The sequence below is a fragment of the Acartia tonsa genome, chromosome 1, assembly GCF_053477335.1.
Source record: "Acartia tonsa isolate MP-2025a chromosome 1, ASM5347733v1, whole genome shotgun sequence".
NCBI classification, from domain to species: Eukaryota; Metazoa; Arthropoda; class Copepoda; order Calanoida; family Acartiidae; genus Acartia; species Acartia tonsa.
In genome coordinates this window covers 32,647,121-32,662,420 of record NC_137260.1, presented here as the reverse complement: position 1 = coordinate 32,662,420, position 15,300 = coordinate 32,647,121, and the positions used below count along the sequence as shown (strand labels likewise).

The window sequence follows — 15,300 nt, the reverse complement described above, 5'->3', positions numbered from 1 at the left end:
AAAAAATTTAAATAAAAATTGACCAAAATACACGATAAATAAATAGTCTAATTATCTTAAAGTTCCATTTTATCTGGATCTTGGATTTCATTTGCAGGTAATGTTGCTTTTTCATCTTCACTGTCATCTTCCATGGGCATATTCTAATAATATTTGTTTGTGTTAAAACAAGGATGACAATATCCATAAAAGCAAAGCTGAAACAGTAGGACAAACGAACATTAACACTTGTAGAGTGTCAGAACTGTATAATCATAATATAAATGTATAAAAGTCGATACAAATTGCAAGTAAATTTGTTGATAAAATGCGTAAATAGAGAATAATGTTTTTTATGACATACTTACATTTTTAGGACTTGATTATAGAAATCCTTCGCTTATAACATTACACTTTGTTGTCCTAAGAATTTGAATTTTAAAACTCAGATGGACGCACGGACATTCTGATAACGATTATACAGTTGCTGTGATATCAAAATCGTACTTAACTACTACAGGAATCACCATGCAAAGTTTTAAATCGACAGGACAATTCTAACATGCCTAAATTAACAAAAAAAAGCTTTTATACCGTTTCAGTGTTGCCACTTAACACAGGCTGAGTTTCCAATTGAACAACATCGGTTTCTTCTCTAAAACACATACAAACTTATTTCAGGGGTGTATATTTTCAAAATTGACCCGGCTGAGGGGGAGGGGGGGGGGGGGGGGGTAAAATAAATGAAAAATATGTTGAGGGGGGTAAAAAATGAAGAAGAAAAAATTTACAGAAAACATCAGCTGAGCGTAGCTCAGCTGCTGTTTTTGGCAGCCGGGGAAAAAAATAAATCTTGTAATGTGCAGAATATACACCCCTGACTTATTTTTTAAAAGAATTTACCTATGTATTCCAGAGACTAACTAGAAAATTTTTAATGACTTTTACCTTTTGGGGAGGTTAATGCAGTTGATGAAATCCTGGTCAGGGCTATCATCTTAAAAATAAAAAAGAACATTATGATTTATAATAATTAGGGTCGGCAAATCCGAGGAATTTTACATGGATTTGGGTTGTTCCAAACTTCCAAACCAACAAAAAAGAAAAAACATTTAATTGCAATTTGAATCTTTTTCCTGAAATTTTCCTACTACCTTTGTAAGAATCTCCACTCCCCCCCCCCCCCCCCTCCCCCACGCTATCTCTCCCAAAAAAGGATTAATCACTACTTAATTAGCATTTTTGTGTTGGTGGAAAAGATAAGCACTATGCTTACAAAAGACAAAATAGTTTAGTCATTCATCGCATCGTATCGCGGATATTAAATTGAAAAATTGTAATATTTTTAAGTATGGTTCTAATCAAGTGGAAAATAAACGGTTTTGAAGCCATACTGGAAAAACAGTTACCTGAATCCGAATTATTGTCCTCAGTTTCTGATTTATTCTAAAATATAATAAATTCAAGTAATCTAATAGAATATTACATCCCTATAACATTTTAAGGACTTACGTAATGTAAATTATGTCTTATCTTATCTATTGTTTTAAATCGAGAATTATTTAGGTGATGTATTGATCGAGGGCCTAAAAGCAAAAGATCCTATACGGCTGAAAGTACAAAATTTCCCATTATGTTAAATCCTGACAATGTCATAGAATTGGAGTACATTTTTCTACTCGCACCCCTAGTGTTTATGATTTAGTACAATATCCTTATTTATACAGATAAGGATATTAAAGGATTTTCCCTCGCTAATATAGGAATGCAAATATAATTTTCCATTATTAAAATTTTTCTTTAATTTACCTTGGAAGTTTGATCCTTTGACTTGTTGGACATTGGTAAAGTGCCAGACTTAGCTTCCGAAGATTCTCCACTAGGATTTCTGCTTTTACTAAAGTTATATACCTTGTTATATAACAATAAACTATTTGATTATTGTTAAAATTTTAATTGAATAGTTCAGGTGCTTTCTTTAAGCAAGTTAATTTTACAGATTGATAGATTCCTACCAACACAAGGTGCATGATTCTTACCATGCTATTCGGATTTGTATTATATGATTGACATGGGATGCAATACTCTAATGCCTACTGGTGAATATTTGGTAAAGTAACATCCAACAAACCCTTTGATTGCACGATATTTGTCTGAGAAGTCGTAATTGTACATGGTAATGAGTTGCGTCTGTTTATGGGCCAAGGCATTCTCCCTACTCTTAACTATTTATGTCGCGCACCTGACAGCAGGAGTAGGAACCATTTTTAACGTCTTTAGTTATGACACGGTGTAAGATGACTTATCAAACATTGAAAATCAGTTCGTGGAGAATGAGATAGAGATATTCGGTCAACCACCTTGTCAAGCCATTAACATACTTTTACCTTATTACGTTATAATGATGGTAAAGTTCTTCTCCGTTTTCTCTAAGATAGTGACTCAATAGATCATGAGATAAAGCAATGTGCTTTACTAATTTACGCATTTCCCAAACTTTTTCACCTTTCTTGCCATTACACATCTAGTAAATTGGTTTAAGTTAAATAAATACGTAATTAATAGACATATTTATATTCTAATTTTAGTAGGTAAATTAACAAGAGTCTAATAAACAAGGATGACAACATCCATAAGTAATGAAGCACAAAAAATCATGAATGGAAATATGTACAAGTAGATTTAAAGTGTATTTATGAAATCAAGAACAGATTTATTGGAGAAAATAAACACATATTTTGTATAATGATGACGGTCAAAGTAAATTACATAAAAGATTCTCATAACAATGGGAAAAATTATTTTGATACTAATATCCCAAAAAATTTTAAAATTGGACCAAAACACCAATGGTATATGGGTGTGCAATCTAATCTAACGGCTATCCATTTTTAGGTCGAGCCAGAACAGAAGGTTGCTTTAAGTCTACTGCGGCAGATATTATAAATAATCGGTCTGTTCTTTCTTTTTTCCATTTATTCAAAAACAAAACTTTTTTCAGACCGTCTATCTATAATGTCTGCCGGCTCTTAAGAGAAATCTAGGCTGGCACTATCCAATATACAGGTAGAGCAGCCATTTCTTTTTAATAACAATACTGTATATCTAACCCCTCCATGTACCTAATGTAAGTGGAGGGAAAACTAAGGGTGGTAGCTAGGATAAAGATTTAGGTTTCAGATTTTGGTTCATTTATTAATATACATTATTTTAGTTAACCAACAAAAACCTGCCCCTACTTCCACGACCTATTGCAGAAACCTATGTCCGGACAGCCACAGTGGTAACCCCGTGACTGGAGGAATAGAGACTGGAGAGAACAGGACAAGCAGATTCGATCACCACACTGTATAACCAGCAGGTACAAAATTTATTCCAGCAAAGTGCCTAGAAGTCTTTGTGTCTGTCTGTTAATTAACAATATCTATCAAGCCAACAATTTGACTTTGACATGGGGAAATATGTAAAACATATTAAAAATAGCCAAAAACCTGCTTAACGGCTGTCTGACCGCCATGGTTGTATTCTTAAAACGACAGGAAATTTAATTTTTATTACCTTAACCTAAAAAATTTGGAAAATTGGACTATATACATCAGAGATATGGAAAAATTTTAAAATAGCCAAAAACCTGCAAAAAGGCATTTGCCCGTCATGGTTGTTTTCTTTAAACGACAGGAAATTTAATTTTGATATCTATAACTAAAAAAATTTTGGAAATCGGACCATTAACACCAAAGGTATGGAGAAAAATGTGAAAAATACAAAAATAGCCTAAAACCTGCTTAAAGGCAGTCTGACCGTCATATTTCTTTTCTTTAAACAACAGAAAATTCAATTTTGATATCTATAACTAAAAAAATTTTGGAAATCGTACCATAAACACCAAAGATATGGAGAAAAATGTGAAAAATACATAGAGAAAAAAATAAAAGAGAGGAATCGAAGCAACTAGAAGACGAAAATAGGCAGTGGGCCTAGAGGCCTACTCAGCGCTGTTGCCGCGCTAAAATTTATTGCTATTCCACTACTTTTCAAATGGGAGGATTAAAAATTATTAAAAAAAATATTTTTTTACTTTATACTATTTCCATATTTAGGGCAAGAATATTAGATTAGATATTTCCGTTTTAATGTTTTAATTAAAAATTACATAGAATTTTATTTTTATTTAAAAAAATTTGTTCATGAAAGATGAATCCTTCTATTTCTAAAAAGGGGAAAATTTTTTTCATAATGAACATTCAGCTGATTCTGACCGCCCACGGCTGTTTGCTAAATATCGCTTTTCTTTTTATTCACATTATTATTTATGATTGACTTACAAAAAGCCCTGGGCGGTTTTTGATTTTCGTCTGCTTCTAAATTTAGGGATGGGGAAGTAGTATTTTACCATGAAAAAGGGGTGAGTATTCATCCTCTTATCCTTTTTCCTTATGGAAAAATACAAAAATAGCCTAAAACCTGCTAAAAAGCGGTCCGACTGCCATTGATGTTTTATAGTTATTTGTGCTCCTTAATAATAGAATTGTTTTAAAAAATTTCAGCCTTTTATCTTTTATAGGAGCCGAGAAAATCACGTTTCCCCCAAACTAAGACGGACATACGAACATTTACAATTATAAAGTAGCTTCGCTACTAATAATATAATTTTATACATTTTCTTACCATACATTTAGTAGAGTTTTCATCCACTCCTTTCTCTCTCATTATGAATTGTTCAAGTTCTTGGTAGATATGTTTCTGTGCATAATGCTGTCGAAAATAGCTTCTCTTTAGTATTTGTTCACAATGTTTACATTTCAATTCTTGGTTCTTATTTGTATCATCCTCAATACTTGATCGTCTGCTACTTGATTTAGATTCGAGATTTAATTCTTCGCCTAAATGTAAGTTATTTCATTTAGAATAAAACAAATACCTTTTTAAGGCTTTGCTAATACATAAATGAATTTGTGAGTACGCCAGCCTTAGTCTGGATGAGGGATGGACATTTGGAATCATAGAGTATCACTAGCTAAGATACTAAAAATTCACTTTATCCAAGGAGATAAAAGTGGTTTTTCCAGGAATCTAAAGGGATGATATAATGGCCGATGAAGTGATGTACATCCCCAATAATGATGAACAAATTTACCCCTTCTGTATATTACAATTGGTGGTTGAAACGTTTGGACACTCAACTTAATGAACTAACCAATTACAATTCAATAAATGTCCTCAAAGTAGTTGAGCCAACGAATAAGTTAGCATAAACTTTGGTGACTAGTATAATAAACAGTCCAATGTCCCCTCCCTCCCTGGGTTTTCTCTTACTCAGAAAAAAAAAGAAGGTTTATACCTAGAATGGAAAGGTCAGGTGAAGACATTCCACCAGAATAATCATCTCGAGTGTCTTCTAATCTGTCTGTTGTCATATGAGTACTCTAAAATTAATAAACAAGACTAGTTTTAATACAAAAAATTAATGCCTTTTTGAAATTAAAAAAAAGATTAATGTTCTTTCATGTAAAGATTTACAAACCTTAGACCATTTAGAAATCATATTATTCACTAAAATCACCTCAATATTAATAAAAACTAACAGTAACCATAAAAAGAACACATTTTGGGGACCATCAATTTGGAAGTCCCTAAAGCCATAGAAATAACGAAAAAGCAATGAATTTTTTTTTGAAGAAGTGAAAACTAATTGCATTTGTTTCATAAAGATTTAGCAGCAAACTTACCAGAGTTTTAAACCCCATAAAATAAAAAGTTGGGCAGAGTGTAATGGATGAAAAATAACCACTGAGAGTATACAGCATGACCCTCGAAAAAGTATTTTTAAGCATCTGCAGCCCATATTTCTCAATGAATTATCAAAAAATGTATATGTCCTTGTTCTCTGTAGATTTCCACATAAGTAGATATAAAAATATTTTTTTACATCAATTAACAGCTGAGATTTTTAGAGCCAAAGTTTTGAAAAAGTGGCTGAGGAAAAAGTAACTTTTCAAGAAAAAATTTTTTTAAAGTGAAATGACGTGTTTTCCTCATAATTTTAATACTTTTTATAAAACTTATATAAAGATGTTTCCAAGAAATTTATTTCATGCTGAAAGCACTTTTTTCACTTGCTCTAAAAGGCATTTTTAGATTAGTGTAAATTGCAAAAACACCCTTACAGAAAGAAATCCTATAAAAAATAGTAGCAAATTGAAAGTTTACATAAACAGAAATCAAACACTTTTTATTTTATCAAAATAAGTTAAAAAAACAAAAAGTTACAGCTACAAACTTTTATTGAACATTTAACAATTTAAATGATTTTTATGTGTCTTAGATTAATTTGATGAGTGGGCGTGAATTTATTGGTAAAGGTTGCGCTAATACTTCCGGTAATGAGCATAAATTGGGGAGGGGTTTATTTAAGGTCATATTAATAAGTGGGAGATATTATAAGATTTGAGGGAAAATGGTTATAAGAAAAATGTATTTAGTAAAATTTGAAAAGTAGTTTTTTATATGTAAAAGTAACGTTTTTTAATGCAATAAAAAATGTACCAATTGTAAACTTGCTCTTCTTTCTTATTTGTTTTTTAACTGGTTGATAAAAAGTAATATACTAATAAAAAACTAAAAAATATTTAGCAATATCCAGTTTCTCAAGCACTTTTTCCAAACTTTGGCTTTAAAAATCTCGGCTGTTAATTGATGTAAAAAAAATATTTTGATATCCTTTGATGTAGAAAATTATAGAGAAAAAGTACATATGAATCTTTTAATATTTTATTGAGAAATATAGGCTGCAGATGCTTAAAAATACTTTTTCGAGGGTCATGCTGTATAATTTTAATTTACCTCGTCAGTGGTGTTATTTGTGTTTATTTCTGCTAAGGAATAACTTGATTCGTCTGTTGGAATTGCAATGATGGACTTGAAATTATGCCTCAAATAATTTAACTCGTCCCTGATAACCACAGATTCATTAATGGGACTATAAGTTGATATTATACAAAGGAAAAAATTTTCGTCAAATTAGGTTGCTAACATGCCCATGGAAATAATTTCAGGGATGTATATTCTACATGGGATCCCCTGCTCAGGGGGGGGGGGGGGGGAACTAAAAAATAAGTGGTTGGAGGGGAAAAAAATGAAAAAATTAAAAAAACTGAAAACATTTTTTTCCATTTCCCCCCCTCCTTGGTGAAAAAAACTTTTAAAAATGTGTGGTAGGAGGGATAAAATAAATAAAATATAGAGTTCTTTAAATATTTTTCCATTTTCCCCCTACTTGGTGAGAAAAAAACTAGGGGGGGAAGAAAAATATAAAATTTTGTAGCAGGGGAAAAAAAAATAAATCTTGTGCAGAATATACACCCCTGTCAGGGGTGTATATTCTACATGGGATCCCCTGCTCAGGGGGGGGGGGGGGGGGGGAAATAAAAAATAGTTGGTTGGAGGGAAAAAAATGAAAAAATTAAAAAAACTGAAAACATTTTTTTCCATTTCCCCCCCTCCTTGGTGAAAAAAACTTTTAAAAATGTGTGGTAGGAGGGATAAAATAAATAAAATATAGAGTTCTTTAAATATTTTTCCATTTTCCCCCTACTTGGTGAGAAAAAAACTAGGGGGGGAAGAAAAATATAAAAGGGATAGTTCTACGAAGTGTATTTAAAGAGTTAAGGTACTTAGAGTAGTGAACTTTTATATGTCTTAGTAGAATATATTAGGCATTGGATAGATATGATTATATGTTAAAGAATTTTTAACATTGACCAGACCAAACTTTTTTTATTTGACAATATTTAAAAAAGTTAGTGATTTGCCACATAAATCACATGAGAATGGTCTATTTTTTTCCAAATATGTATAGCCAAAACACTAATATCAGAGAATCTTTTTCCACATATTTCACAAGAGTTATAAAAAAATTGAACAGGGATTCCCCTTGGGACAAGTTACTTAAAAAACATATAAAATAACGTCCGGTTCATAATAGGACAGGTTTTCTATAGATTCGTTTTAAAAAAATAAAGAAAACCGTCCGGTTTACTTTCAATATACACATAATCTCAAGCGGAAATACCAACTAACCATACAACATATATATATATATATAAAAAGACCATTCTCATGTAATTTATGTTGCAAATCATTAACTTTTTGAGATATTGTCAAATAAAAAAAGTTCGGTCAGGTCAATGTTAAAATTCTTTATCGCAATCATATCTATCCAATGCCTAATATATTCTACTAAGACATATAAAAAGATCACTACTCTAAGTACTATACTAAATATTTTATTGGTCATTCTTTGTTGTTATGTGTATTTTGTTGTATAAAAAGTTTGAAGTTCTATTAACTAGTAAATGCTATCTAAAGTTGTATTTATGACAAAAAAAGTTTTTGCCATATATAACATGCAACGAAGTTGAAAATAAAAATGAAAAACTCATTTTTAAGGAAAATCCCTGGTCAAATCTTTTAATTTTAATCAATAACTTTATATTATGCACTACTACGTTATTTAAAATAGAAAAAACTTACAGTTCACTATTTTTTTTTAAATGCACTTCGTGAAACTATCCCTTTTGTAGCAGGGGAAAAAAAAATAAATCTTGTGCAGAATATACACCCCTGTCAGGGGTGTATATTCTACATGGGATCCCCTGCTCAGGGGGGGGGGGGAATAAAAAATAGTTGGTTGGAGGGGAAAAAAATGTAAAAATTAAGAAAACTGAAAACAGTTTTTCCATTTCCCCCCCCCCTCCCCTCCTTGGTGAGAAAAAACTAGGGGGGGAAGAAAAATAAGAAATTTTGTAGCAGGGAAAAAAAAATAAATCTTGTGCAGAATATACACCCCTGGCAATTTTCTTTATTTTTTTCCACTCCTAGTTTTTTTCCAGCAAGGAAGGGGATAAAATGGAAAAATATTTTCAGAACTATTTAATTTATTCATATTATGCCCCCTTCCACTTATTTTTTTGTTTTTTTTTTCACCAAAGAGGGGAGAAAAATAGAAAAATATGCATTCAGTCCTCTTAATTTTTACATTTTTCCCCCCCCAACCACATATTTTTTTTACCCTCAGCCGGGTCAAATTTTCAGAATATACACCCCTGTATAAGATCCAAGTGATAATAAATCAATACTGATAACAACACACATTCATAAAATAAAAGAATTGCCGAGAGAAAAAAAAAATGATCGGTTAAATTAATTGTTGTATTTCTTTTTTTATCTTAATGAGTTTAAATTTGTTTAAAAATAAATTACCTCACATGTCTCCTGTAATGCTCATTTATTATGTCAACCATATTTTCTTCCTTTATTAGAAATATCAAAAATTTTAATAAAATAGGTATTTGTTATTAAATATCTATTTTAATTTAAGAAGGGGGGGGGGGGGTGAAATTTAAAGAATAATTATGATCCAAATGATGAAAAATGTTTTCTTAGACTTTTTTCAACAAAATATCAATCGAAATACAATTCCAAACTATTGAAAGAAAAACCTGACACCCCTAAAGAACATGCAAAGCCAAAAAGCATGGATGTGGAGCATCATAATCTCCGACTCCTATTACTACTTTATATTCATATACTAGCGGCTTCGCCCCTAGCCTCTAGGGGCTTTGCCCCAAGAGGTTTGATCAACTTAATTTTTCGTATTTTAGATTTAAAAAGAAAAAGAAAAAAAATTTTTTTTTTTTTTTTGGGGGGGGGTATTTTTAGGGGGGGGTTGGGGGTGTCCCACCCCCCAAGAAAATAGCTTAAAACCATCACAGGACCAGTAGGTATATTCCCTGAAGAGTAGAGCCCAATCGGTTCAGTGGTTACTGAGATCTTAAGCTTCAGACGGACAGACAGACGGACAGACATCGTTCACTTTGTATTATAGACTAACGGCACTCGAGGTGGAGAGAGTCGAATTTAATAATTAAATTTCTTATTTTATATTTTAAAAGAAAAGTAAAAAAAAAATTTTTTTGGGGGGGGCGAAAATTTTTTTTGGGTTAGTTTTAGTTTAAAAAAATGAAAACAAAAATTGGGGGGGGGGGGATTTTTCATTTTTTGGGGGGGTTGTCCCACCCCCCAAGAAAATAGTTATAAACCTTCCCAGGACCTATGAGAAGCTACCCTGTTAAGGAGAACCCGATCGGTTCAGCGGTTAGCGAGATCCTTCGGTACAAACACACAAACACACAGACAAACAAACACATAGACATCCTGTTACTTTAGTATAATGATTTTACTCTAAATAAAAAGCCGAAAATGATTAACTACTTAAATGTATCATACCCTCCCACCCTCCCCTCCACCCCCTGAAGAAATAAATACAAACCTGATCATTTTCATTGAAATCATTAAATATTCCATTTGTTACGGTTCGTCGGTCCCGTTCAAGTGTACAGATTTCCGATGGATAAAATGAGCATCTTAAAAATGATAGAGCAGGATTATTTATCATATAAACTGATTCCATTTTTATTAATAAAAGAAATCACTGCCTTCTCGTGTAAAGAAATACATAACATATCACTAAGAAGGTAAAACAAAGTAACCCTCCCTCTCTTTAGAACCCAACCATACCAAGTAGATGAAATCTCTGAAAGGACAAGATTCTAGGTCCTCCTAATCCCAAGCAATAAGATAAAATCATCGTCACTTTTGAAGAACTAGCGGCTTCGCCCCTAGCCTCTTGGGGCTTTTAAATTTTTTTTTTTATATTTTTAGATATTTTCTGTACACGGTTGGACCCTCAGATGTCAAAACTTTATTTTAGTGTTTGGCCAAAATGACTTAGCAATTGTATCTGTAAGTACGTCTAATAACACCCTTTGCTATTTTTAAAATCCTAGAAAATTTTTTTTGCAAGAAAATTGCATATATTCGCAACCTTTTTTAGAACCACTACATAACTCGAGTTTTAAAACTTTTTATATAAAATCCTTTTTACAAAAAATATCAATAATTACTTAAAATTAAACCTGAAAGAAAAAAAATCTCATTACACGTGTTAATTTGCATGTTTTAGGTCTTTTTTTGAGGAAAGTATAACTTCCACATTTTTGACAATAATTATATTTTTTAACATTTCAAAGTAAAATATAATAAAACTTAAACGATTTTTCTTGAATTATCAGTTGAAAATTTCATCAAACATGCAATTTAAGTGATGAAAATTTAATAAAATCATTTTTTGAATGTTTAGAATTACCAATTTTCTACATTTAAAACAAAATGTTAACAAAATTTAAAAACATTCTAATATATAACTTTAAAAATCAATAACATTTTATAAAATGATGTTTTAAAAAATAAATCATTAAAAGGTATTAAAATGCATTTTAAGTTGCTTAAAATTAAAACGAGAATATCTTTTTACACTTTATTCTTTGTAATAGAGATTAATCGTCATTTGCTGAAAATGAAACATTTAATAAACTAATTGAATCTTTTTGTGACCATATTTAAAATTTTTAATTTTTACACTAAGGTGTTTTTTAATAAAAATCTTTGTTAATTTCTGTTTTACGACAAAAAAAGAAAGGGACTTTTTTACTATTTCTAGGTTATCTTATACAATTTAAACTATATAATATGAAATAAATTTTAATTGTCTTTCTTTTGAGCCACAAAACACTGTAAAATGTAACATATATGCAAAAATAACAATTTTTTTAATGAATATTATAATATCCTTATATGACATTGCGTCAGAGCTTATTCTTTAGATCATATGTTCATGAAAAGTAGCCATAATTTGGAGGGTTGCGCTATTTATTAGAATATTAAATAAACTTGAATGGTAAAAATATAAGCATATCCTTTGTTAATTCAAATGCTTTAGGTATATTATTCGGAAAGTTAGTTAAAAAAGAGAGAATTTGCTGTGTATACAGGCGTAGCCGTGTCACATAAACTGAAATGATAGAAATAGAAAAAAAATTTTAATCATAAACAAAAAAAGATTTTTTTTAATGTTCCTAAATTCCTGATAGCAAATTTGCGTTATTGGTATACGAGGTAAAAAAAGAACATTTTAAAAAAATTATTTAAATAAAACCCAACGTGTATTGGCAGTACAAACATCTTAATGCTAGCAGACATATGTTTATCAACATTTGCAGAAAGCTATTTCCACAAGAAAAATTATTCAGGTTTCTACTTCACAATTTTAAATATTTCTTTTTGATAAAATGTTTGACATATATCGTATAATCATTTACCAAAAAAAATATTTTGATAATTTAGATTTCAGAGAAGATTAATACTTTCAAAAAACTAAGACGACATTTTACATCTTCTGTCATGACATTTTAGAAAAAATATAAAAAACCAAAATTTAGTATGAAAACTATTTTCATCGATTTTTCTGAAGGTATTATCGTATTCTGTGGCTTTGTTATTATCATTTACTTATATCGAAAGTGCCAAACATTGTACCCTAACTTATTCATTTAATAAAAAACCAACCGTGTGAATTTTATAACTTTATATACCGAACTTTTTATATTTTTTTATATTGATTTATATTTTTAATAACCTTTAAAGTTTTTAAATATTTCTTTGCCATTACCCTTTTTGGGGCTTCATCCTATAGGAGAAGGAAGGTTTCAAAACATTTTAAATTTGATAAAAAAAAGTTTAAAAGAAGAAAAGAAATTTAAAAAGAGGAAAAAAAGTTTAAAAATATAAAAATATATAAAAACCTAAAAAAATGAAGAAAAAAAATTTTGGGGGGGGAATTTTTATTTTTAGGGGGGTTGGGGGTGTCCCACCATCCAAGAAAATAGGTTGAAACCACCACAGGACCAGTAGGTATATTTCCTGAAAAGCAGAATCCAATTGGTTTAGTGGTTACCGAGATCTTAAGGGACAGACGGACAGACAGACGGACGGACGGACAGACATAAAGCTACTTTGTATTATAGATATATTAAGGGGGGGGGGGGGGAAGTTTGTACAGTTATAGGAAATGAAAATTCAGTATCAAATTTTGGACTGGCCGTTTGGGCTTGTTTTTATAGTTATCAACCTAATTCTTTTTTGTAAACTCTCTTATATGATTGGATCTACCTGTAAAACTTTGAAAATTGAATTTTGGGACTTTCCTTCTAGGGGCTAGTGGGGCAAAAGTTTAATTTTAAGTTTAGAGCTTATTTTTTAAAATATAGAGCTGATTTTTTAAAATGGAAGCTTTTATTGCATAATTCAGTTGATTTGTCATCCCATATTTTATTTTTGCACTATACTTCTGGGGGCTTGTAAGCTCAAAACTTATAAATTGTATTTAGGAGTTTTTTTTACCCCAAAAGCCCCTAGAAGTAGAATGCAAAAATGAAATATGGGGTGGCTTATCAACTCATCTATGTAATAAAAGGATCCATTAAAAAAATCAGCTTAATATCTTAAAAAATAAGCTCATAACTTAAAATTTTAGTGTTTGGGGGGATCTTTTGCCCCACTAGCCCCTAGAGGGAAAGTCCCAAAATTCAATTTTCAAAATTTTACAGGTAGATCCAATCATATAAGAGAGCTTACAAAAAGAATTAGGTTGATAACTATAAGAACAAGCCCAAACGGCCAGGGCAAAATTTGATACTGAATTTTCATTTCCTATAACTGTACAAACTCCCCCCCCCCCTTGTTTCACCTTCTAGTTGTAGCATCAGAATTAATATCTCTTTTTGCAGAGGTTTTAACATGATCTATAACATGTTGATACAGTTTTCTTTCATTAACATCAGCTTTACAAATTCTATAAAATAGAGAAAAATTAGGTAAGCAAACAATTTTTTTTTGAAAATATTTAGAAGAGTTAACACTAAGTTCGCCTAATTTTCTGCAATTTAAGCAAAATGGACCTAAAACTATACCTGCCTAAAACATATTTATCTTTATGTATACTAGATCTTTTCATGAAAATACCCTTTCTCGAATTTCATTCTTCCGCTAACCTAAAAAGTTACTTTAGGGGCCTAGAAATACATGTACAAAATTTCAGCTCTTTATCTCTACTGGCAACCTAGCGCCAGGCATGTAAAATATCAACAGATAACGGTAGCACGGCAGTTTTAACAATATCTCAGTAATGTGCAGGTTTTAAGCTCTTCTGCATATTTCAATTTAAACACATAAGGCCAAAGATATTATATCAAAAAAATCTTTTGTCAAAGTCTACTCTACACCTAGCGCCAGTCAGTTTTCTAGAATCATGCATTTTATACCTGTGAAAAATGAAATCGCCAGCGCTAGGTGTAAAGTAGACTTTGACAAAAGATTTACGTCTCTATCTGTAACAGGAGCCGAAATAGAGGGGGGGGTCTGTTAGGGGGTTAAGTAGGGGTACAGAAGTTCAACTGCCTGTTTTTGCCGTTTTTTGTGCTGGAAGCGCCTATTTTTTTTAAACTGAGAATAATATCATGATAAGTTTTAACTATAAACAGATAAAAATATTATTTAGCGCTGCCAACCGCCGTTTTACCGCCAAAATTGGCAGTTTCCGTTATTTGTTGTTTTTCGGCGATGGTCAGAAAAGGTATTTTTTGTTATAAAAAATAATAGTTCGTCATAAAAGGGGGGAGGCGAAAGTGACACTTTTTGAAACCAAAACTAAAAGTAAACAAAAGAACTCAACTAAAAAAAGAGTTACAGGTCTGAGATTTTTCATGGCAGTTGCTTTATAGGGGTAAAATATGGAACTGTGAAGAAACGGCGGCGCAACCGCCAAAAACCGCCGTTTCCCGCCGAAATTTTTTTTGCCTTTTCTCGGCGGTTTTCGGCGGTTGCGACGCCGTTACTTCACAGTTCCATATTGTACCCCTAAAAAGCAACTGCCATGCAAAATGTCAGACCTGTAACTCTTTTTTTAGTTGAGTTCCTTTGACTTTTAGTTTTGGTTTCAAAAAGTGTCACTTTCGCCCCCTCCCTTTGGTTTTCTTAGCTTTTAAATTGGCTGCTCTACAGCAGTTTTAATATTTAGCGGCTGGCCGCTAAAAAGCGGAATAGGAGCGGTCTGACTGCTATGACTAGAAAAGGTAATTTTCTCTAAAAATACACATGAACCACCAGAAAAAAGTTTTACGTCTCTATTTTTGGTTTTCTTAGCTTTAAAATTGGCTGCTCTATAGCAGTTACAATATTTAGCGACTGGCTGCTAAAAAGCGGATAAGGAGCGGTCTGACCGCTATGACTAAAAAAAGTAATTTTCTCTAAAAATACACATGAACCACCAGAAAAAAGTTTTACGTCTCTATCTGTAACAGAGGCCGAGATAGAGGGGGGGGGGTCTGTTAGGGGGTTAAGTAGGGGTACAGAAGTTTAATTGCC

General features: G+C 31.5%; 1 protein-coding gene across 1 annotated transcript in view; it reads right to left on the bottom strand.

Moving 5' to 3' along the window:
* LOC145330576 (uncharacterized) overlaps window positions 1–15,300 on the bottom strand; it is a 23,638-nt gene continuing 8,338 nt past the window's right edge. Inside the window, exons 5-16 of the mRNA XM_080175206.1 lie at window positions 13,625–13,729; window positions 10,310–10,403; window positions 9,241–9,290; window positions 6,823–6,931; window positions 5,321–5,405; window positions 4,648–4,862; window positions 2,367–2,503; window positions 1,789–1,876; window positions 1,389–1,425; window positions 928–976; window positions 574–634; window positions 1–143 (exon numbers count right to left, since the gene is read on the bottom strand). Coding sequence (XP_080031332.1) covers window positions 57–143; window positions 574–634; window positions 928–976; window positions 1,389–1,425; window positions 1,789–1,876; window positions 2,367–2,503; window positions 4,648–4,862; window positions 5,321–5,405; window positions 6,823–6,931; window positions 9,241–9,290; window positions 10,310–10,403; window positions 13,625–13,729 — 1,117 coding nt within the window. The 3' untranslated portion in view covers window positions 1–56. The remainder of the gene's footprint in view (window positions 144–573; window positions 635–927; window positions 977–1,388; window positions 1,426–1,788; window positions 1,877–2,366; window positions 2,504–4,647; window positions 4,863–5,320; window positions 5,406–6,822; window positions 6,932–9,240; window positions 9,291–10,309; window positions 10,404–13,624; window positions 13,730–15,300) is intronic.